This window comes from Empidonax traillii, unplaced genomic scaffold (genome assembly GCF_003031625.1).
Source record: "Empidonax traillii isolate 1590-97213 ecotype Southwest subspecies unplaced genomic scaffold, ASM303162v1 scaffold141:size962631, whole genome shotgun sequence".
Classification (NCBI taxonomy): Eukaryota; Metazoa; Chordata; class Aves; order Passeriformes; family Tyrannidae; genus Empidonax; species Empidonax traillii.
Genome location: NW_020955334.1, coordinates 344679 through 370041, shown reverse-complemented (window position 1 = coordinate 370041; position 25363 = coordinate 344679). Strand labels below are relative to the sequence as shown.

At 42.2% G+C, this 25363-nt stretch overlaps 1 protein-coding gene across 1 annotated transcript; it reads left to right on the top strand.

The window, feature by feature from the left end:
• Positions 1-3714: 3714 nt before the first annotated feature.
• Positions 3715-21924, top strand: DCT (dopachrome tautomerase). The gene is made up of 8 exons (XM_027884264.1): positions 3715-4195; positions 11960-12259; positions 13738-13838; positions 14933-15099; positions 17036-17215; positions 17321-17456; positions 18912-19113; positions 21305-21924. The coding sequence occupies exons 1-8, from the start codon at positions 3901-3903 to the stop codon at positions 21484-21486; spliced, it is 1563 nt and encodes a 520-aa protein (XP_027740065.1). The 5' UTR covers positions 3715-3900; the 3' UTR covers positions 21487-21924.
• The last annotated feature ends 3439 nt before the right edge of the window (positions 21925-25363 follow it).

The following is a 25363-nucleotide window of genomic DNA, read 5'->3' as shown; positions in this document are numbered from 1 at the left end:
GTATATTTATTAACGCAGTTTCAGATGTGGTAGCCTGACGTAGTAGCTCAGATGTGTGGTGTGCTGGGTTCTCCTTGCCTGGATGCAAGGTGCCCACCAAAGCCCTTTTGTCATTCCCCCTCTCAGCTGGGCAGGGGAGAGAAAATACAGCAAAAGGCTTGTGGGCTGAGATAAAGACAGGGAGAGGTCCCTCATTAATTACTATCATGGGCAAAGCAGACTGAAATGGGGAAATTAATTTATTACCAGGCAAATCAGAGGGGGGTAATGAGAAATAAAATCAAATCTTAAAAACACCTTTCCCTCATCACACCCTCCACCCTGGGCTTAATTTCACTCCTAAATTCTCTACCTTCTCCCCACCAGCAGTACAGGGAGACAGGGAATGGGGACTGTGGTCAGTTAATCACATGTTGTCTCTGCCACTCTTTCCTCGTCACACTCTGCTCCTGCTCCAGCCTGGAGTTCTTCCCACAGGAGACAGTCCTCCATGAATTTCTCCAATGTGAATCCTTCCCACAGGTGCAGTCCTTCAGGAACAGACTGCTCCAGTGTGGGTCCTGGCAGGGACACAAGTCCTGCTACCAAATCTGCTACAGTGCAGGCTCCTGTCTCCACAGGTCCACAGGTCCTGCCAGGAGCCTGCTTCCCACAGGATCACAGCCTCTGTCGGGCATCCACATCTGGTGTGGAGTTCTCCACAGGCTGCAAGCAGAGAACTTGGACCCCCGTGGACCTCCATGGGCTGCAGGGGGACAGTCTGCCTCACCATGGTCTTCCCTACAGACTACGGGGGAATCTCTGCCCTAGTGCCTGAAGCACCTCTTCTTCCTCCTCCCCCTTCTTCACCGACCTCAGTGTCTGTAGAGTTCTTTCTCTCACTTATTCTCCCTCTTCTCTCTGCAGTTGCCATTATGCAATAACTTCTTTCCCCTTTTTAAATCTGTTATCCCAGGTACATCACTGCTGATGTATCATTGCTGATGGGCTTGGTCTTGGCCAGCGGCTGGTCCATGTCAGAACCAGGTGGAATTGTCTCTGTTGGACATGGGGAAAGTTTCCAGAAGCTTCTCACAGAAACCACCTCCGTAGCTCCCCAGCTGTGAAACCGTGGCAGGAAAGCCCAGTATGTGTGGACAAGGTGGTGAAGTCACAGTTTTTATCATTGGCTGTGGCTCAAGTGCTCAGATTTGCTGCCTTAAAAGTCCTTTGGCAGTTCAGGCAGTAGTACCAACACACAGCACTACTCATTTTTCAAGACAGAGGAAAACTCCATAGTAAATAAAAAGCCATTCAGGATGCTATTATTTAAACTGGTATAGTGCTGATACTGTGCAGCCCCAACAATGGCTCCTTTATTTAAGTGTGATTGCTGCAGGGAAAAATGGGGTACCTTCTCAACAGCAATGTACCAAGGGATGGAGAGTGCCTGCTGTTTTCCCGATGACTGATTGAAAGACAACTGTCTTTTTGTAATTTTGCTCAGTGTCTTCCTCACAGTGTATCATGCAGCAGCAGGCAACCACCAATGCCAGCGACACAGTGGCGTCAGGATGTGGGATCTCTCTGTCCTTTTTCTGTCAGTCCTGATTCTCCCTGCCTGGCCAGGAAAGGCACTCCTAAAATGCTGATGCATTACAGAGCAGCAGAGGCTAGTGCTACACCTCTACTAGGACTACATGCTGTTGTGTGCTCCCAGTTATGTAGTAGTGATGGAGTAAAGTTCTCATAATAAAAACTACATGTGTGCCACTCTTCTACTTACAGTTTTCCTTCATCTTCCTTCATCAATCAAATAATTTCCATGTTATCCTCTGCCTGCTATTCCTTTTCCCGCACTCTTTCTCCTTCTTTATGTACTATACTGAAAGCACATTTTCTTGCCTTTCCTTGACTTGTGTGCCTCAAAACCTTGCCTTGCTCTGAGCTTACTCTTTCTGTCTCCTAGAGGGTCACAAATGCCAGTCATCCTTCTTATGGGTGTCTGAACTGAGTCACTTTTGATTATAATGGCTGTTTGGACACATTTTATGTATAGACACATCTGGGTATGATAGGTTAGCTGAATCCTATACATATGTTTTGATTTTATTTTGGTGATGCTGATGTGTTCGCTGTAATTGCTTTTCAGAGAGTAGGTTGGTAACTTTGAATCTAGGTTAGTCAATGCCTTGTACCAAAGACAATCATGCTAGAGAGGTGTATTCAAGTGCTGAGTAGTATGGAGAAGAGTGTTGTGCAGAGGGTTTTTGAGTCAGTGCTTCCATTTAAAACTCCTGAGTTTGATCTACATATTTTTGTCAGCAACTATTCACACTTCCTGTGTTTTTCATGTGTTGTGTCAAGAGCAGCAGGCAAAAGTCAGTTCCAGGTAAACTGAATCCAAAGTGAGATGTGTTGAAACCCATTTCAGACTACGTGGTATGGCTAATTGGCTTTGTGCCTCCATAAATGAGGTAGAATCATATTTCAATTTGTCTGGCAAACAATAAGTTTTTGATATAAAGATGAGAGAACCTGAAAGTGCTGATAACAGTGTCTGCAGTGTGGATGAACTCTTTAGCTGCATGATGACAATAATCGGCTGCATAGATCATGGACTTCTTGTGCCAGAATGGTGTGGTTGAACATCTATTGAAATATTGAATAGCACAGACATATCCATGGCAGTTTTTATTATACATGCTTACAAAAATGGCTAAACAACAGAGTTGGAAGGTAGTGAAACCTTACAGCGAAGCAGGGCGAGTTGCCAGGTTTTATTTAGTATGATGAACCTGAATTGATAGCTATTACTTCAGACTCAAAGAACCACTTATAACTACTTTATTTTGATTTATTAATTTTATTGCTCTATCACACAAGGGTTGCATTGTGGGCAAGAGCTGCTGCATACTAGGAGCTTTTAAAAGTTATTTTTGTCGATGTTCTGAACAGAACCACTTGCATGCATGTCTGCTGTGTGTATTGATCTCTTAGACTGTCTCCTGCTAGGTGGGTAATAAATGCTCAGCTGTGACAGTTTTGAAAGTCCAATAGCCAGATCAGCTCCAAAACAACCTCTGGTGTAATGATGGGGAAAGGATTAGAGAGCAAACAGTGACCACTCACCCTTTAAAAAAAATTAAATAATTTATTTTGCATGCAAAATGGTTATTAGGAAGGGAATCCTTCTCCACTTGCCACTCAGATGTTTTCAGTAAAAGCACTGGAGTTCTGCAGTTGGCAGGTGGGGTCTTCATCTCAAACTTATACTACCATGTTTATTAATTTTTGTTAATGATGCACCTATATCCTCTGCACTCCCAGCTAGTTTTCTACTGCTGCTGCTTTAGTGGAAAGTATTATCTCACAGTGAACAAACTAAAAGAAAAGACTTTTCCTCTTCTATTTATTTCTGTTTACAGGGTTTTGATTAAAAGAATAAACATGTTTATCCAGCCACCCCAACTAAAACAAGACTGTCAATTTCTCAAAGCTCATGAAAGACTAGGCAAAATAAATCTGAGGCATTCATTCTCCTGACAAGCTGCCAGAGTCTGCAGAACTTACTTTCACACTGGCATCTTTTCTGCCCTTGATGTCATGTGCAAAACACGAGGATTTATGCCGTGCTAATCCCTCTAATGAGGGCTTCTCCCAGCTTCTATATAAACCCTGCTCAAAGCCGTGGCTGCTGGGCAGGCACCACAGAGTCAAAGCACCTTTTGAACTGCATTCAAGGCAATTAAGAGACTGGGATTAAGCAAACACCCAACACCAGCACCCTCAGCAGTGAGAGGGATTACCCTGGTTGGCCAGGGCACGTTGCTGTAGCAAGGCCAGGTTGTCCCACGGCAGGGATATCCCTGCTCCGCTTACTCAGGTCCAGTGGAAAGGCAGAACCTGCATCCAGCCGTAATGGGCATCCTGAGGTGGCTCTTCTGGGCTGGGCTGGGCTGCTTGAGCTGCTGCTGTCCCGTACAGGCACAGTTTCCTCGTGTCTGCATGACGGTGGAAGCCCTTCGCTTGAAGCGCTGCTGCCCAGCCTTGGGGACCGAGCCAAGAAACATCTGCGGGTCCCTGCAGGGCAGGGGACGGTGTGAGGGGGTGCAGGCAGACACTCAGCCCTGGAGTGGCCCCTACACCCTTCAAAATGTGGATGACCGGGAACGGTGGCCCCTCAAGTTCTTCAATCACAGCTGTCGGTGCACAGGTGAGATGGGTGCTGGGGGAGGGGGTGGGGATGGATACGTCTCCTAACCTTGCTCCAAAGGCAAGAAACATCTCTTATGGCATAAGGCACCAAGAAGACTTCAAATATTATTAATTTCCTAAAACATCTGCCATGTTTATAATACTATCAGCACTTTTTCAGAGGAGCAGGGTCAAAGAAGTGATTCCTCTTATGCAAAATATTGTGTTTTCCTCTGTGGAGGTGGCTCCACAGGATTTTGGACCTTCCAGTGCTGTATTCAAACCTCTGTCACTGCTAATTGTGCAGTGAATGTGGATCAGTGTGCATTGATCAGAGATTTATTCCTTTCGGAGTAGTACTTTGCAGCACAATATAGCTCTGTGCACTGAAAATGTCTGGATGTCTGGCCAGGATGTTTCCCAGGGTTGTTAACTAAGTCTACAACTTACACTGATCCAAAATGTGTCTATACAATCACCAAAGAGGCCATGCCATTCTTTCTCTCCCCATCTCCAGCTGCTCCTTCTCACTGGTGACTTCATCTTTTCTCCTGTGTTTGCAAGCTGGAGGTGAAATGGATCTGGGATAAGGTTTAAATAAGACGACTTCACTAGTGCTAGCGGGAGGGAGGGGGTAAGAAGGTGAGGCCAGGGCAGATAAGGTGGTAGAGCTTTTCTCAGCAACAGACCTGGTTGAAGAAGAGTTGAAATGAGCAGGAACTGCAGACTGAGCCCAGGAGATGACACTAGGAGGTGGGCAAAAGGCACATCCCAGGCATTGAAGTCACTTGCTAAGCAGCTTTCAGTTGAAGCCTGGGATTTCTTGCTGAAAACAAATTTGTTTGAATTTTCTAACATGGGAAGAATAGACTGCTTTCCTTCAGCGTGATTCTTAGAAATAGCTGAACTGTTTAGTCTAAAATAGATCTTGTCTCTCACTATCAAAAAAGCCCAGATCAATCTGAGAAGGCAGCACTACAGAAAATTTCAGCCCAAAAGGTAAAGTTTTCCAATGCTGCTAGCAATTGGAAACAGAGAGGTAGTGGCAGATGACTTAAACAAATGCATGGCATTACTGGAACTCCTAAAAATAATAACAACAGACTTTAGAATATAAATCAGTTTTTATCTCTTCCTTTGACTGGATTTCAGATGCTTGAAATAGAAGTGTGGAAGAATTTTTCCAGAAACTTTACAAAAAAAAAAAATTGGATGGAGGTTTTTTCGTTTTAAAGGTTCATATATACCTCCAAAACTTAAGTCAGGTATCACATACAGGCACAAGAGTGTCTGAGTCAGAAGAATGCTAGAGCACATGGGCATACACCCATATTTACACAGTTAAAGTAATTAGGACATGAAAACCTGGAAGTGAAGAGCAATGGAGACAGACACGGTCTGCATAGGCAGACATTAATTTTCTTATCCAAGCAGGGATCTAGATGGTATTTGATATTTGCAGGACTGAATCCCAAGTTACGTGAGCAGAATGTGGTGTTCTTTCATTCAGCCTTACTACTGCTGAACTATCTGCTCTCCTTGTCTCTTTCAGTTTGTGTTCTCCTGCTGTATTTTTATTTCACTTGGATTCCTCTTTATCCTTGCAGTTTTTAAATCTAAATATACTAGTGATAAAACATTAAGGTGGAAGGAACCCCAAGGATGATTTTCAGAAAGTTTTCCTGGGCTGTGCTCTGCTTGATGCTGTATGGGAAGATATTTCTAGGATAATGCTAAGAAGTCTGGAGCTGTGTGGGATTTGAATTAGATCTGATGCTTTTACAATGCTGGTAATTGTGTCTCTGTGTCTATTAGGGGTTTTTTGTATTTTTTCCCCCCACTTGGTTTTATACACTGGTTGGCTATCTGCACACCAGAGTTTTAAGTGACACGATGTGGTATTTATTAGGCCTCCAGTGCCATGGTGCCTGTAACATAATGGTACCTAGGTAAGATAAATTAAATGTGCTCATTCAAAGGGACATGGAACAGTGCACCATTAAGGTATCTTATTTTCCAAATGGATATTATTTGCAAACTGCCTATTTGAAATGGTTCCTAGACTGTGCAAACTCCAGCCTCTCCAAGGCTCTTTCTAGCATTTTAACAGTATAAATGGTAGTGTTCCAGTGCCATCTTGGCACTGTTTAATTTAGAGTTTAGACATGGTGTAAATTATAACCTATGGGAACTCCAGCTGCCATGTAGCTGATTATTTGGTTAGACAGTACCATTTAAACATGTCATATAACTGGTGGCTGTATGGTTGGAAACCTGAAAGAGCTACGAGGAACAGGGCCAGGAATTTCCAAAAGGGGATTTCTGGAGTTTTCGCAATAAATTAATCCATTTGAGCTTTCTGCTAAAAACTTCTCTAAGATGAAAAGAACAATGAAAATTTGTCCATTTGTTGAAGCTGTTCACTGAGGTATCCATCCAGTTCTGGATACTAAATATTTATTAAAAAAAAAGAAAAAAGGAAGGGAAGGGAAGAGAAGGGAAAGGGAAAGGGAAAGGAAAGGGAAGGGAAAGAGAAAGGGAAAGGGAAAGGGAAAGGGAAAGGGAAAGGGAAAGGGAAAGGGAAAGGGAAAGAAGGAAAGCGAAAGTAAAAGGGAAAGGAAAAGAAGGAAAGGGAAAGGGAAAGAAGGAAAAGGGGAAAGATCCCAAACGCAAATATTGATGAATGGTTATGGGATCATACTAATTTCTTTTCCATTTCTAGGCTTCAGCAGATAATATGCATTAGTCTTTCTTTAACTGGGGAAAAATGGAGTAAGATTAGTACAACAGGAAGATCCAGCTTTGCTTCCCATTTTTTGTACCAAGGGGCATGGTCGAAGAAACAACTGCAAATCTGTTGTCAGGATGCTGCTTGCCACATGTTTCACTCAGTGTGTTGATTGCAGCAAAAATATAATCTCTATAAAAAATATTGGGTTATGGCATGAATGTAGTTGGAAGGTAGGAAAGAGTTGTTAGTTCCTATCTATTTTCAGTTTTGAATTAATTGAATATCTTCTACAATTGGTTTGGGTGCACCTCATATTAATTCAATTTATATGAATTCTTAAACTGAAATGACCTGATGTCAGATCCTGACAGTGTGCAGTACTGTGTGAAGGGGAATCTGGTAATTTGTTTTTCAATAAGGTGTCTGTGTTGAATTAGACAAAGTGTTGGATACACTTATCTAACTTTGAATATTGAGACTTGTAGCTAGCTAGACAACAAAGCAGTATTTCAGTGAGATAAATCTAATTTAGAAGAAAATTATTTTAGAAGATTTATGAACTAAATGCTATTTTGAGTTCTGAACGATAACATTTTACAGATACATATCTGGTATAACACTTTAAAAACTCAATACACAAGACTATTGTGAAAAACCACTGCAGTCAGTCATGTGGTTGCTAGTACAGATTGTGCCAGTGATTAAACAATGACGTAGTTTGAGTTCACCAAGAAGTTAAACATAATTATAATTCTTTTTTTTTTTTTCTGCTGCCACTTTCTAAGGTTTATATGTAGGCATTTACTGAATATTCTCAGTTAAGCCATGTAGCTCAGATGATGACCATCCCCTGAGATAAAATTGAGCTTCTGAAGTAGTTATAAAATACACTTAAATTACTTATTGTGGGAGAATATGCCTGTTGGATAATACTAAATAATAGCCATACCTTGATGATCCCATTAAATCCTGGAGTAGGTACAGATCTTCCACATCCTTCAGACTACCAGGATGTCTAAATGAAGAGCTAGAAGAGAGAGGACAGTTAGCCATTTGTCTCACATGGTAGGAATCCTGATCCTACTTTTGGGACACTGCAGTGTGCTGGTATTTCAAATCTAATGTAACTCCTGTTTTAATGCAATGGCTAAAGAAGCCTGAAAAGGAGTCCTTTTTCCTCATTCAATAAATGACGTGTATTAAGCTGGTCTCTGTGGAAGGAAGAGGTGTGGCAGCTGCTTGGGTTTCATCTTGGTACAATAAAACAAGGCAGAAGATGGGGAGTGTTGAGTAGGTTCATTTGTACTGAATAAAATACACTGAGTTGATGGAGTTATTAATTTGTGTTATGTTTGGTGTCTGAAGGACAACCACATGCTACGACCTCTAAGAGGCATTAAAATCCATGAGCTAAGGCAATCTCTGGGCTTGAGAACCAGCTACAGTGGTATGTGATGACTGGTGTTAGTTTACACCAGTGATGTGTATAAACACATATCAAGTGTCATGTCATAAGAAGTGTATTTGTCTCAGTGCCATGTCCAGAGACTGACCCAATGGGAGGAGTAGCATGGCCATAGTGTCTACAGAAACAGTGAAATTCACTCAACTTCACTGAGAGAGAGCACCATAAATGCTGGTGAGATTAGTCACAGAAGAAGTCAGGCCCCCAGGCATGTTATCCCATATCCAGACAAAAAGGCTAGTGGAGAAGACATCCCAGATGATTTTTTTTTTTACCAGCAGCAGTACAGTGGTCATTCCTGTAAACAGGGGAACAAGCCAGGAGCATCCAACAGGGACATTGTCTCCTGCCTGGGCACTGGAATGACCTCCAATGCTATGTTCTCTGGGAACCACAAGAGATGATAATAATCTCTGTTGTCCCTGGCATAGCCTCGGGAAGGTAGTACACTGAGTTGCTATGCATTAGTCAGTGAAGATGAAAAAATGCTAAGGCCTAAATCCTTGCATGTTCCTGTGGTTTCTGTGTGGAAAATGACCTTGAATGGGTTTAGCTGTCTTACTGAAAATATCTACTGTGTGCTACATCCTGCCCTCCTAGAGCTGTACTATTGCAGTCCACCATTACCAGCATAGCAGACACAGAAGTTAAGTTGTAAGAGGACATACATTTCACAGTATTGTCATGTAGGAAGTCCACACAGTGGTAAATGAATTTTCTGAAAACAGCAATGCATCATTTCCAGACCAGTGGCCTGGTAGAGTGCTTTAGAAACAAATGCTGCAAAAGCGGTTTGGGTGGGACATAAAAACCCCTAGGTCTGATTACTGCAGACGTTCCTGTTTGCAGTATAGGAAATCTCACAGACCTCCATCAGCTTCTTGCTAATTTCAGCTGCTGCATAACAACAGTCCTGTGATGAGTTTATTGAAAGAGAATGACAAAAAGCAACTTTTGATATCGTGAAGTGTTGCTATTATGTGTGTTTCTGACAATAGAACATTGTCAAATAGACCCAAGAATGGCACAAACATGTTCAACACAATCAACAAAAATATTGCAGTGTGAAATATCACTTTCTCTGGAAATCATCTCTTTCTGTTTGCCAATCTCCACTGCAGTCTTCCTACTTATTCAGTAAAAGCTCAGGTCACATTGAAAAGTGTCTGGGGAAGTGATGGAAAGAATAGACTCCTTGGATTCCTTCATAGATCTGGTGGTTAAGGGAGAAAATCCTACAGAGCATCAACTGGAAATAATTATCACCTGCCCAAGGGAAACAGGTAAGAAGTCATTGGTCCACCTGGCTCCAAGTGCCACACAGAAAGAGAAAAGCTTTTTTTCCCATGTAGATTCTTCAGTGTTTCACGCTTTTGCAATTTTTTTTCCGAGACTGAGGAGGCACATAGAGTATACCTAAAATACAGATATTGTCTGATAAAATGATTTCAAGCATCAAGACTGGCATAAATTCAAAGGGCCCTAACTGGAAGAGGAATAGGCACCATCAGAGTCTCAACAAGTGACTGGGAAATGCCTGATTCTGGTATTAAGACCAGACAGGACAAACCTGGTCCTGCACTGACCTTGGTTCTGATAGTGCTATGTGACGCTTATCCAGCACTGTGAGTAGAGGGGTCCTTTAAATGACTGGAAGTGTTACTGCCAGTCTCAGAGGAGGTTGTTGGCAGATCTTTTTATGGTTAATTCCTACTTTTTCATCCTTCTCTCAAAAAGAATTGAAGTGTACCTGCAATGTACTCATGATGCCTCGATGAGTATGAGGCATCAACAGATGCTTTCCAGAAGTTCATGGTCCATGACTGAAACTTGAGCAATATATGTGGCCTAATTAGGCAGTGTTAGAAGATATTCCTGGTATTTGTCATCTGGTCACTTCAGTATGTACAGTGATGTGATAGGCCCTAAAAGCTAGGCTGAGCTGTGAAGAATGAGCAAGTACACAGACAGTGGAGCACACCAAATAGATAACAGTAATAATGCTGTTCTGAAGGGATCCTCAGCATACTAGGATCAAATCAACCTTCTGTGTTGTTTCCCCTGCCTTGTCTGCCATCATCATAATAACATCCATACAATCTTCTTTCTTTCATAAAACTATAACCTTCTTGCTTTTACTGGTATATGTATTCATCCCTAAACTCATGCAGACCTGTGGCTTCACGTGCCTTCTGCCCTAGATGGAACATGGCAGGTGAACCCAGCTGCTTCTACTTGCATCAGAACAAAGGCAGCCCTTCCCCTAAGAGACAGCCATAAGCTACAGAGCCTTCTTGGTCACATCCCTTGTAACCTCGTGGGTCTTTGAATTTGGTAATAGGTTCTGTAGCCCCTGGCAATCTGAAATCTTACTTTGGTGTTAACTGTTGCTGTGCTCATAGACTCAAGCCTACAGCCTAGGGACATTTGCCTATCCCAGAACATTTCATAAGACGCTTCCCTATCCCCATGTTAGCCTGAACACTGTCCTAGATCTAGCAGCACCAACATGTGTGGTAAGCAGTGAGATTTTCTGGCATTTTGGAAAATGATTGGCATCATTGTTGTGGAGTGAATGTTTACAGGGAGCTTGAGGGAGAGATTGGGTTGAGGAGTCTCGGCATAGATTTTTGAGAATGGAGTGGAGATCCCAGTGGACCCATGGTTGCCACTCTGCTCCCCCGTTCCCCTGGCAGCAATGCCCACTGTCCTGCAGCACTGCTATGCCAGCAACCTGCCGGCAGTGCAGGCAGGAGACAGGTCTCCACTGCAGGAATGGTAGGTTGTTCCCTGTATGCCACACCACTGGGGGATTAAGCTGCAGCAGGGCCTTTCTGCTGCTGCCAGCTGCCTGCCAAAATGTGCAAGAGGCCACACATAAAGCAAGCTCTGCTTTCCTGGACTCTTCCATCACATCGGAGAGTCTGACCTAATAGCCTGGAGCAGACCTAATTACTTGCCTTAGGAATAATGCCAGCGGGAAAGGACAGTTCTGCAGTTTTTCTCAGGCTGTTATTGCAGCACCATTTAATAATGCTTAAAGCTGACCAGCAGCACCCCTGGTGCTTGTACTGGTTTGTACACTGTTAAGAGGTGCTAATTTCTCATAAGTTTTGTCCTCAAGAGAACTGTTTTGTTTGGGGATTTTATTCTCTGCCTAATGATCCACGTGAACTGACCCTGTTTTGGGTTTGATCCTTGAAGAACAGGAGTACTTGAGAGCCAATCCAGCAAAGCACTTCATCATGGTCTTAACCTCAATTGCTCAGCTCTCTATTCAGTGAGACTCCTCACGTGCCTGAAGGCTTTGGAGAGCTCTGAGCACCTCAGGGCGTCAAGCCCATTACACAGCGCTTCGCATCCCCATCTGGCTGAGTGTGATACTTGGCCCTACCGTGGCTCTGGGAATCGAGCCAGCCATCCTTCTGGTTAGGCAACTGGCAAAGCTGCCGATCTGCTCAGCTGCTGTCCCTTCCAGGAACTGGCATCTCTGGGGGAAAAAAGTGCTAAATCTTAATTCTTCTGCATTTCACTGTTAGTTTTCCGTGATTCCTAATGTCATGACTGCTTGTACCCTCTTGATCCAGGAAACTTTGGTGGCTACAACTGTGGTGAATGCAAGTTTGGCTGGACTGGCCCCGAATGCAACACAAGGAAGCCAGCAGTTGTCAGGAAAGATGTCCACTCCCTGACAGCCGAGGAGAGAGAGCAGTTCTTCGATGCTCTAGACCGTGCAAAGACAACCATTCACCCGGACTACGTAATTGCAACTCAGCACTGGAGAAGTCTGCTTGGTCCAACCGGAAAAGAACCGCAAATTGCCAACTGCAGTATTTATAACTACTTCGTTTGGCTTCATTACTACTCAGTCAGAGACACGCTAATGGGTTAGTGCTTTTCTTATCCAACCGTCTCTGCAGGTAAAGATGAGTATCACTGCTGAACAAAGGTAGATGCTTAACATAGCTGTGCTACCTCACTGAGCAGTGGGTCCCAGGGACAGAGCTGTGGAGCAAAACAGTTAGTGGTGAGAAGCTGGTGGTCATGAACAGTCAAGGGAGGTGTCCTTTGGACCTGCTGTGGTCTGGTTCCTTACCTCGTGGCAGCTGGAGCACACCAGTGCATCTTCTATCTGGCAAGGGGGCAGTGCACAGTCTTCACCCTTGAGGGAACTAAAGTGTGACCAGGCAGTGACTGACTTCAAAAAGATGTTCTCAGTCCACAGGACAAGGTAGTGTCTGCAGTGGCAGTGGTAAAGGGGCTCTGCAGTGATGAAGGCACAGACCATGAACAGATATTTGGGACCGGAGTGCTGCTGCTTTCTGGAGTCTTCAGCAAGTCACCAAGGATGGGGTTTGCCTGACTAAACACAGTCAGCTTTTAAACCCAACCTAGGTTAGAGGTTTGGGTATATAACCCTATGCTTTCTCCCAAATCCAGATTCTCAGTCCTGATTGCTTTTCTAGACAGAAGTACCTATACCACCCCCATTTCACTGAACCTACTTCTTGCAGGAGGAGGTACCAACCAGTATGGCTTTTCTACCTGGTAGTCCTCTGTGCAAGCTGAACAACCCAGCAAGTCTCCTTGCTGGAGGTTGTCTGCTACTCTGCAGTGGGTTTCATTCAGTTTGCCCTTTTCACATGGTTCCATTTTGCAGGGCTGAAGGAAGCAGTCTCTGGCCTAGTGAGAGCAAAGGTCCTTCAGGGAACAGGACAGTCATATGGAAAGGGAAAGAGGTAACTTCTAGTGCTGCTGCAATGGTAAATAAACACATATGTGGGTTGAAACTTGCTGCAGTGATAAAAAATCCATATGTCATTTTAAGCCTCTCACCTTTGAGTATCTTAGTTCTTGTGCAACAGCAAAATACAATACAAAAAATAACAAACACATAATAAAAAACACATAATAACAAGAACATAATTAAAAGAAAATTGGCAAAGAATGTTGAGTTACTGTTGGCATATTGTGGAAAATGCTGAGGTTCTCTTAATAGATACATGGTGTAAGTCCTGCAGCTGAGCAAGAGAATGAGATAATGTGGTACATATTAGCAAGGAGATAGGGTTTTAGAAAGTAAAACTGCTTTTTAAAATCAAAATCCACTAAAGTGAGAAGAAATCTTCACAATATCCAACCTTGTAGAGAATGTGAAATTTTGAGAAGCACTGAAGAAATATCACCAGAGGAGTTTGTTTTGCTTGTCCCAAGTAAGTGATGTAGGTTCTAGTTTGTGCATTCTTTTCAAATATATTGAGCTGAAAGTCCTTGTTTAACTCCACTCCAGGCAATAAAAGAAGGTGTTGTCTTTCTCTCAAGCCTCATTTGGTGCCTAAATGACTATTTGATCTCTCCTTTGTAGGTCCTGGCCGCCCCTTCAAAGGTATTGATTTCTCCCATCAAGGACCTGCCTTTGTCACCTGGCATAGGTACCATTTGCTGTTGCTGGAGAGAGACCTGCAGGTTAGCTAAACAGCTTTTCCCTTTCCTTGAGCAGCTTCTCCCTTTTGCTAGTCACAAAGACTGTGACTTTGTTGAGACAGCCAAGGGTAAGCTATTTCCTAGGATAGTTTCTTACCCAAACTCCCAGAAGTATTTTCTCACTGATCCTTTTTTTCTGTTTTGTGTGAAATTATGGCTTTCAGGATACAGAGGACTGAACAGTTTCTCACTGTGAACAATGACATCAAGGTTATCATGGAGATTTTTTCCCTTCATCTCCACAACAGAGGACAGAAGATGTAAAATAACAGTATATATTATCAAAATCAAAGCAACACCTTAATGTAAAACTTGGTAACAGATATTGTCTGCTGATTTTGAAGATGCCATCCCAATGAAACTAGCTCTAAATAGTACTCCCTATAAATGTGCCATATTATACAATTAATACATACATATATTTAGCAATACATCTTTTAAAGATATATATTTTAACATGCCTGATGGTCAATTACAGAAGCATTAACTCATTTTCATTTGCATGACATCTGCATTGGCAATGTTACTGTATTTCAGCCTTGCAGATCTTCATAATGAAAAAGGTTGCTATTAAAGTAGCTGCAGGATCTTGTTTGTGTGAAATCATATCTAACAAGCAAGCACAAGCAAATACACTGTACTCTCCTATTAATACCAGTTCAAATTCCTCCCCAGGGTTAGCCTTTCTGGAATGAAAGCCAACCACATGCACAATTTTACCCATTACCCACTTACATCACTAAGAAAGCCTCTTAGTTGCTTAAGGCTCAATTCATCTCTGCTTCTGCTCTCCTGCTTGGTCTCTGAGTGGGCAGAAAGCCTAACATGGCCAAAAGAAGTGCATTCCCATAGTAGGGAAACTAGTGACAATGACTTTGCTTAGACTGACTTAATTCCCCAATCTTTTGAAAGGAGTTGGAGCAGCACCATAAATTGCATGTAGTTGAAATGCAGAATGAAAAGCAGAATATCCAGTGAAATATCCAGTGAATACCAAGTGAACAGCTTGAAGGAATCCCTTTTTTTCTCTTTCCTTAGAAGGTGACTCCCTGCTAATGCGTTTCTGTCCATTGCAGCGACTAATGGGCAATGACTCCTTTGCGCTGCCCTACTGGAACTTTGCCACGGGTAGAAATGAGTGTGACATCTGCACGGACCAGCTCTTTGGAGCATCGCGGCCTGATGACCCAGGGCTGATCAACCAGAGCTCCAGGTTCTCCCGCTGGCAAGTAGTTTGTAACAGGTATGAAAATATTTAGGGCAAGCTTGCATGCTGACCAATCCTTGCTTTTATTCAGCATTCACAGTGCGAGCTGCTCTCTCAGTGTGAGTGAGTGCTAGGAGAAGAGCCAAGACATCTTATTTAAAACTGGAAATCCCTGTCAGTTTGTGTGTAGATGTGCTGTATAAACTTTCTCACCTGATATTATGGAAATCTATTTTTTAAAGATGATACTTCTGGTAAAGAATTTTAGTCGATTCAGCCAATTTATGGCTACCAAAAGTCTGAGGAGTTTACACTTTGGCAAGTATCTTTCTAAAAAAGAAATGCCTGTGTGTTGTTCCTCTGTAACATACACACAACCAATCTCAGCAGAAGAAACATAAAACTGTTTTGGCGTATAGAAAACTGGAGATAGGCTAAAAAGTCTGTTCCCTTTTATTGGGTGAGACCTTAACCCTGATATATTTAGTGCAGTTTGGGGATTGAGTCTGAAGTGTCTGAGATTTCACATGAAAAACAACACAGAGCCAGCCAGGAGCTTGCTGCCAGCTCTCTGTAGGCATACACTAATTCGTGTGAGAGCAGGGTATTGATGGGGAATTCAGATGCAGGATTGGGCTGCTATGACATAAGATGCTGTTGGTTACAATACCCATATATCATTCTTCTCTCAGCTCAGGGGGAGCATGTAGTCAGACAGAAAAGTACCAAAAGCTCAGGCCTTTCAAAAGAACATCTTTCTCTGGATACCTAAAGAGCTACTTGAAATTCCAGCTTTAGGCACCACTTGGCTTTAAATCTTGCCTCTCCTTTCTCTCTAAGATAAATAGGGCTTTATTTTTTTCTTGAAAACTGAAGTGACTAAACTTTGGCCTTGGCAAGGTTAAACAGAGAAGAACTTTTGTTTACTTCATGAGTTTCTGAAAATGCTGTTTCATTTCATATTGAATAAGACAGATTTTTTTTTTATCCCCAGAAAGGTTACACTGTTTTTCTCCTCCTCCATCCCTCTTTCTCTCCCTGATAATGAAGGACGTGATCTGCATTAGGTACTGGGCAACCCCTGTATCAGCAAGATGTTTTCCAGGCCTTGAAAACAGAGGATGTAATGAGTTGTAGTTACTTTTCTTCTAAAGGGGATGAGGGATGGAAAGTGAAATCCTGTTTTCTGTCATTTCTTTCATTTTCTTAGCTCAGACCACAGTGGGACTTTCCTGTTTTCTTTGTTTGGTTTTTTTTTTTTCTTTCCCCTTTTTATTAAGAGTTAAAAAAACAGTCCTTACTCAGGAGTGAAAGTTTGTCAATTCAAAACTGAAAAGACTGTTTTAGATTGCCTGACGAAGACTGTTCTTCTAAAACCCTTGAGAGGATAGAAGGCACGATGGCAGTTTGTGCTTCCCTTTTTTAAACCATCCTTTCTCTGCGGACAGTGAACCTGGTAGCTCTTGGTCCAAATGACTGATGGTTCACAGACAATGCAGAACCTTGGAAAGCCATATCATGTTGACAGTCCTTCAATAAATTCATGTCCCATGGGAGGTGAACTGACATGCCCCAGGAGGTGTCATAGAATCATAGAATCATAGAATAGATTGGGTTGGAAAAGACCTCCAAGATCATCGAGTCCAACCCCTGATCCAACTCCAATTACTATAGCATGGCACTAAGGGCCACATCCAATCTCTGCTTAAAAACCTCCAGGGATGGTGAATCTACCACCTCTCTGGGTAGGCCATTCCAATGCCTGATTACCCTCTCTGTAAAGAATTTCTTCCTAACATCTAACCTAAACCTCCCCTGGCAGAGCTTGAGCCCATGTCCTCTTGTCCTCAGTGTCTGTCCCAAACCTCTGCTCTCTCACGTGAGAGCTGAGGCCTCTCACACTACAGGAGGAAAATCCAACAAACAAGTCATCACCTTCTTCCTCTTGTGCCTCTTTCTGTTACTTGCTCAGCTTGGATGACTACAACCGCCTGGTCACGCTGTGCAACGGGACTGATGAAGGGCCGCTGCGGCGGAGGCTGCCCAGGGGCTCCGGTGAGCAGCTGCCCACCGTGGAGGATGTCAGGAAGTGCCTCTCCCTGCAGGAGTTCGACAGGCCCCCCTTCTTCCGCAATTCCAGTTTCAGCTTCAGGTTTGTCCTTCAGCTCCTCCAGAGCCATCTGGGTCACTGGTTTTCTTTATGAGCACATTTGTCAGCAAAATATGGTTCCGTGATGGTGCTTTTACCCATTCGCAGGAATGCGCTGGAGGGCTTCGATAAACCAGATGGAGCCCTGAACTCGTCCATGCTGAGCCTTCATAACTTGGCTCACTCCTTCCTGAATGGGACCAGCGCTCTTCCTCATGCAGCTGCCAATGATCCCATCTTTGTGGTATGTCTTTTACCCCCAAGCGTGATTGGCAATGGCTGTGGCTTAAAGGCACTTTTCTCACCAGAGGTTTGCAGAACAAGTAAAGTGAACTCCCTTAAAATTCATCTTTTAATAGAAAAGGAGAAATCTTTTATCTTTTCTTGAATACTGCCACACCTGCGTAATGGTCAAATAAAAAAGGAAAGAAATCTCAGGGTGATTTGTAAAATATAAAATAAGATTCTGGCAAGATGAACTGCTATTCCAAGTCACGTTCCTCTGAATCCTTTCATTATGTGGTATCTAAATTTAATGGTTTATACCGGACAATTTTACAGCAGCAAAATAAGCTGAAAGTGGGACTAGTTATTTTAAAGCAGTAGACTGAGTAGTCTGTTTCTTTGTTTCAAAATTTACAGGCTAAAAGGAAGCACATCTAATGTCAGGGTCTCTTGGGAAATAGAAATAATGTGGTTTCACTGGAGCTTCGGTATAGTCCTGCACTGCAATGAGCAGCACAAACAGCAATGTGCAAATAAAAAGCCAGCAGTTGACTCTGCTTATACATCTTTCTCTCCTAATATATTAGTGCCAATTTATTTTCCTTTTTGTTAGATTAAACCACAGTCATTATATATAAGTTCTTTATATATTACATCTATATATTAGACATATATGTTTCTTTCTTACCTATATTTTAAGTTCTCGATCTTTTATTGGAGAAATTAGTCCAAATACTCATGTAGTGGTTCTCTAGATTATTTCCTTAATAATTCTTTAATTCCTACATTAGTGTCTTTCTTACACAGTGAAATTTATTTCACTATGCTGTAATTTTATACACAAGATTATTTTCTATATGATATTTTCTAAGTTTTTTCCAGGGTTGTAATTAGAAAAACATGAGTGCATGTTTTACATGAGGAATTCAGTTTGAATTGTTCCGGACATTTGTGTTAGTTGCCTGAAACAACTTTCCTGTATTAGTTAACTATAGACCTATAAACGCACTGGGCAACACCTGATCAAACCCATGGGCACCTGGAGTAGGAGCCAGTGGCACACTCTAAAATGGGCATGATGGAATCAAATTTCCTGCAACTTGCCATACTTGTTCAGAGATGAGAATGATTAAAATAATTTTGAAAGGTACTTTCACCTGATTGAGCTCAGTGTTCCCGCACCCAGGAAGGTGAACCTGTCCATTTGATACCAGCTGATATTAAACTCTCTGAAGAAACACCTTGTTATGAACAAGCAGCAATGAGGATGTATACAGCAGAATGTCCCATGAAGGAGATCAGTTTAGTCTTCTTCTGAGCTTTCCTGGTTTCCCATTCTGTAAATCCCATCTAAATTAAATTATCCTCTTCTCTCTCTTTCAAAAGCTCTAGCCACCTTAAGTGAGAACTTTTTAAAGGTTGTTGAGTTCTGAAAGAGCTTAATAAATGTATGTGCCCATGCCTGGATTTGCAGGTTCTTCACTCCTTTACTGATGCCATCTTTGATGAGTGGATGAAGCGTTTTAAGCCCCATGAAAATGCCTGGCCTGACGAGCTGGCCCCTATTGGTCACAACCGACTGTACAACATGGTCCCATTTTTCCCTCCTGTGACCAACGATGAGCTCTTCCAAACTGCGGAGCAGCTTGGCTACACCTATGCCATTGACCTGCCAGGTATGCCTCAGAGGTGCGGACGCTGTTCCAGGCCAAGTGATGAGACAGACAGCTCACATTTTCAGTGACACAAGCATATATAAGACAAGGAACCTTTCACAAAACACGCAGGTCTATTCACCTGCTCACTTGCAAACACTTATGGTAGCAAAGACAGGTAGTCACAACTCACCATGTAAGCCACAGTAACTATGAGTCTACTCAAGCTTCATCTCCTTTGCTGCAAAACACATCAGCTGGAACTGCTCCAAGGTTGTGAATGGTGCTCCTTTGAGGCTGAATAGTCTTCGATTTTGACTCCTGTTCCCAATGTTGTTTATGCTTGTTAGAGGATCCTTTAACCCATTCAAGGGCAGACACTCTTGCAGGGAGCTCCTCAGGCTAACGCTGGTCATTAAAAAATATGTTTTCAACCCAGGAGTCTGAATAACATTGCACCATGATTCTCATTAGAGATGGACTCCATTAATATTTGGATACCCTGGAGAGACGAAACTGGAGGTTTTGTGTTGTAAACCCCCAATTTTACAGATTTTCCCTGTCCATAGGTGGGATATACCTTAGGATTTGTCTATTCATTTAAAATTGCCTTTGTCTCAGATAGAGACAAAATAGCAAGAAAGTGAAGTATTAATGCACAAAATCCAAATTTTGCAACATGAGTTACAAATATTTGTAAAAGTCAGAAGTGTAAGAAATGAATGAAAATCATGCTTCAGCTGCTTTATCAAAGATTGAATCTGAGCAGTTTCTTTCTCCAGCTCGGTATTTCTTTGAGAGGCGGTAGGTGCTTATCTAACCTATGTGGGCAGGAATTTTTTCTAAATGCTTACCATATATCTGTGGTTTTAATCTGTGGAGACTGTTTAGAGGTCTATAAACTACAAAAAATTGAAGCCTTTGTCCTTGGGCTGCATTCATGCAGGAGACCCCTGATTTGTAAAGGCATGGGAGCTGCTTTTGCAGTGCTTTTCTCAGGGTCATCCCTAGAATTTTTCCTGAAAACTTAAACTTCCCTTCTTATGGATTTTAAGTTCTCTTCCCTTTGGACTACTGCACCCTTCTGCTTTGAAAATTCAGCTGCCCCATGGGCATGAGGCACCCAGAGAGGAAAAAAGACAGCTTGTGATTCTACTGCTTCTCAACTTCCACCTAAATAAATTGTTAGCTTTCTGTGAAGGGGTGTATGCATGGCCTGTGTTTAGACAATAAAGCTTTTGCATTCAAAACCTTCTCTTTTATCTAAATATATAACTTGCTAATTGTACTTTTTGTAATCATATTAGAAATCAACATATGTGGGTGGATCTTGAAAGATGGTAAAGTGGTAGACAATTCATTTTGGGACCTTGTTGAATTTCAGAACGAATGCCCTCAACTATTGTTTTGACAGAGACTGCAGACTAGGGCACAAGATTTTCAGCTGCTTTTATGGTTAGTGTGATGTCTCCCTGAGTCATCTGTCTCCTTAAACCCATTTTTCAAGCTAACTTCTAAATACCTCAAGTCCTCTTCCGAGTTTTTTGTGAATGTTTAGTCAAACATAATTATTACATCTCAATATATGTAGCATTTTTCAGAACAGGAGAGCAGGCAATTTTGCTTCTGAAATCATAAATAAAAAAAAAAGTAGAGCAGTGTTATTATTGGAGTGGAAAATATTTTCTTAGAAGATAGTGGTTCCTCAGAAGTGGTTCAAAATCAGCAGATATGATCTGGAGCTGGTCAGCAGCTAATTAGTGTTTTCAGTTAAAAGTTTACAATAAGCTGCTTTGTGGTCTACAGGAAAATTTGAGGGTTCTCTGTTGACCAAAATAGCTTGGAAGCAGCTTTCTTGGAAAGTTATTATAGAAAAGATTGCTCAAATCATTCATAATTTCGACCAAATTAGATAAAAGAATTTTTTTTTTTTTTTTAATCTTGTCGCTGTCAATCTTTCCCATTCCTAACACTTTATTTTGTATAAAATGTTGAAGTTTAAATTCAGCTCTAAACTACTCCGGCAGGAAACATCTCCAGCTCTAGTATGTATCTTGGTTGCATGGTGCATTACCAGCATCCTCTGTGGCCTCTGGGTCACTAAGCTCCACAAGTAATCATAGTTATCAGATTGTGGAAAATAATATTTCTTCCATGTAATTTGGAAAATTAATAATGGGCTGTTCTCACTTCAGTCATTTCATATTTCCAGGTTCCCTTGAAGAAACCCAAGCCTGGGCTATCATGGTTGGATCTACAATTGGAGGAGCACTTCTAGCTCTGATGGTGCTTGTACTGCTGCTTGTGCTTTTCCAGCACCGAAGGCAGAGAAGAGGTTTTGAGCCACTGATGAATGTGAGCTTCAGCCCCAAAAAGTACATGGGAGAGGCCTAGTGCCCTCGCTTTGTGTCTTTGCTCATTCTTTTAGCAAGTGACTTTGATTGACTTACTGAGATCTTAGCTGAGACTTTATCACACACCTCTTTGGCAGCTGACTAAATTGTTCTCATTCAGGTTTTTCTCGTTGTCTTGAGAATTGTAATGTGTGAAGTCTCTGGGTACATATGAGTAAGGCCCAAGACAAGCTAGATTTTTCTCATTACTAAATGTTATCTGGAGTGTGTGACACTTGTAAGTCCTCCTCTATAGATTTAGATCAAGACAGCTAAGAATCCAAATAGCAGAAACCAACTTGAATAACCAAGATAATTTTTCACCTCAATATGTTCTTGATTTCATTTAGGAGCATTAAGATGTGTTGAAAGTTATTAACTCTACATATATATTTGAATAGCATATTATTTTACAGTTATCAATAAATATCCTGAATAAGATAGCCTTTTTTTAAGGTTTAAAATGTTTCACTGGTTCATGCTGTTTGACAAAATATTATAGGAACTCCCTGATTACAGTTTATTTCAGAAACATGATCAATTCTATATGTTATTTCCAATCAAGCTGATGTTAATAGTAGGTAAAGTCTGAAACTCAAACTCTCCTCAAATTTAAGAGCAGGAGTTCCCTGACACCTGGGTATGCATTTGTGTTTTACCTCTGTGTTAGGGACTTGGGACACAAGTTGAAAGTGGTGCTCATCTTTCTTGTCTCTGCTGCACTGTTTCATAAATCTAGACTTAAATTTCCAAAATCTGGGATCCAGGACTCAAGGTAATGAAACTAAAATAGCTCGAGTTACCCGGCTCTGCAGGTGAGGAATCAGGTTTGGATGCGGCACTCACTTAGACCCCATCTTAAACATTCCATTATACATTCCCTATATTCCTTCATTTAGACATAGATTTGAAACACATTTGGGTGGTTTTCCTATGTTATCCTGAGACAGGTTTTTTGTACAACAAATGAAGTCCCAGACAGACTGTGTCAGCTTTGGCGCTTCATATATTCCGTTAATGGAGTGTTCAGACTTTGTGTATTGTGGAGTTCTGAGTCTTACAAAAATGCTTTGCTTTTGTAGCCTTGAATAAAAAAAAATTGGTTAGGAACAGTTTCTGGTATTTCTTCTAGGTCTGCTCGATACTGCCTATGTGAACTAGAAAGATGTCAGTAGGTTTTGAATATGTGAAACTCACAAAACTTATCTCTGAAATGCGGACTTTTGGGGTAAAAAATAATTATTTGCCCACCACACACTCAGACAGCCCTTGCTGTGTCAGGTGGACAATGGTGTGCTGCCATTTCTGCTGTTTTGGGGGATTCCAGTGCACTTGTTTCTGGCTTACGCGCAAGATGTCAAAGATTGAAGTACTTTTTTGTACAGCAGCTCAGCCCAGTACCCTAGGTATCAACCCAGGCTGCCTTTTGGGGGTTTTTACTCTTTAGGAACCAGTGTTATGTGGTGCTGAGGACATCAGATGAGGTCTCCAGAGACCTGGTGTGCACATGTGTCGCATCAGTTGGACCCTGATCAGTGTCAGATTTTAGCTGGGTCTGACACCTCCATGTGCCTTTCTCAAGGAGATGTCAGCTGTTTTCCAGCACTACAAGACTATGGGTCTTCACAAAGAATCGCAGAAGAATTTGGGTTCAGATCATCTAGTCCAACTTCGCTGAAATCCATGGGGACATCTTCAACTACAACAGGTTGCTCAGAGCCACATTCAACCTGACCTTGAATGTTTTCAGAGATAGGGCATCCACCACCTAGCTGGGCAACCTGTTCCAGTGTTTCACCATCCTCGCTGTAACAAGTTTACTCCGTATGTCTAGTCTAAATCTGCCTTATTTTAGTTTGAAACCATTACCCCTTGCCCTGCTAAAAATGTTGTCCCTATCTTTCTTATAAGCCCCTTTAAGTATTGAAAGACTGCAATAAGATCTCCCTGGACCCTTCCCTTCTCCAGGGTGAACAGCCTGTTCATTAATTTAGAGAGATGCTGTTGGATGGAGATTGACAAATTTTTGTCCTTCGTGGGATGTGAATGCCAAAGTTTAGGAGGCACTCTAGGCTGCTATCTCCAAGGGTGAGTGAGGCTTTTCCTTGGTGTCACAGGGTGATGAACTAGCTTCATCACCTTGCAGGTTTGCACAGTGCTGTCCCAAAGGTGTGCCTGGCAAACTGCCCCACAGTGGCAGTGGGGTAGAGGAAGGAAAGAAAGAGGGGAGAAATATAAAATGTAGCACAGTAGCTAACTTCTTGTAACAGATTTTGCCTAAGAGCTGGTGGATAAAGGAAAAGAGAGTTGTTCTGTTCTCTCTTGTAAATTGAGTGGAAAGGTATTTTCCTTTCCAGAAGAAAAGCAATGAAGGCATTAGACTGATACTATGCACTTAAAAAATACTAGAGCCAGAGACCCGTGCATTCCTTTTCCACTGGCTGGCCTTTAGTTTAATAATTCGGGCTTTAAAGCTGTGGCTGGTTTTAACAACTGCTTATAAAGATCTGCAGCTGTATTGAGAGCAAAACCCGCCCTCTCGTGGCTTACTGGAAAATTACGTGGTGACACCAGAAAGCTTTTTCTCCCTTTTAAAGAAGAACAGTATTGACCTAGCAACCAAGGAAAGTTGTTTCCTTGGTGCATAGGAGAAGCACAGGTAAACTTTATGTGAAATGCTTAAAAAGAAAGGAAGTTGAACAAAGAAACTTTAAAGAACAGATAGAGGAAATCCTGCAACAGGTTTGATTGCAAAGGTTGATTTTACATGTTTTAATGTTCCATTGATCTCAAGCTACAGAAGAGGCATTGTTTGTTGCTGGTTTATGCGGATGTTAGTAAATACCTGCCATGTCTTGTATGAATTGTCCTAAGGCTATTACTGCTGGGGTGGGATGAAGAGGGATGCTCAAAGACTCCCACAGACTCCTAAACTGAGGGAAAGGATGCTGAAAACACATAATCCCCAATCTCCACAGAAACCAGTACACACTGGGATTTTTATCCTACAAATCAGTGCAAAACATAACCTCATCTGGTGCTCATGGACCACCTCTGCTCTTCACTTTTTCCTGTCACATTCATAACTAAACAGTCACACAGCCCAGCCCAGGGAGAAGGATGAGGGATCAGCACATTCATCTTTGTGGTTGTGTTTTATGCAAGACACTTTGCTGACAGACAGGAGGTGCACTGCTGAGTGACTTCAAGGTGAGATGGGTGTAACTATCACCATCCCTCCCCCCCCTTTAAAATAATTCCTACTGAATTGCTGCTTTCTTCTGAGAAAAGGCTTTGGGGAAGGCAGCTTGGTTTCCTGAAATACTGGCTGTGCAGCCAGTGAAGTGCCCTGCATACAGATGCCTGCACAAAGTCAGGTTATGAACAAAGCTGCATCTATGATCCTGCTCTCCTTCAGCGAGACACAGCAGATGTTCATTATCCAGAGCTTTTTGCTGAAACTGGGCTTTCCAAGACCTGGGTGGCCAGAAGAAATGGTACCAGTGCTGTTCATCTTTTTACGCACCAGCTTCTTCCTCTGCTAAAGGCTGAAAGACCTTGGCCATCAAAAGTTACCTCTATATTGGGCTTCAAATTAAGGCAATGTATAAGCTATTGCACTATACAGATCCAAACCTACGCTCCAATACCAGCAGGGCACACCCAAGGATGAAAGCTCCAGCAGTTTCTTCTGCAAGAAGAAAGCTCCAGGTATTCACCTAACTGCAAGAATATGTAGGCTTGGTTCATTTTGCCTCTCCTGGTCTTCACGAATCTGCCTGCACTCCTGATGATGTCACCATCGCCAGATGTTTCCACTTCAAAGGTCTAATTTGTCTTTGTGCTAGCACATATGGGATTTACAGGGTAGCAACTAA

Bases quoted from the DNA above. Each gene is read 5' to 3' on its own strand.
- DCT (XM_027884264.1), top strand. From the start codon at position 3,901: ATGGGCATCCTGAGGTGGCTCTTCTGGGCTGGGCTGGGCTGCTTGAGC. The intron at 4,196-11,959 runs GTGAGATGGGTG...CTCTTGATCCAG, and splicing joins TCACAGCTGTCGGTGCACAG to GAAACTTTGGTGGCTACAAC. The intron at 19,114-21,304 runs GTATGCCTCAGA...TCATATTTCCAG, and splicing joins CTATGCCATTGACCTGCCAG to GTTCCCTTGAAGAAACCCAA.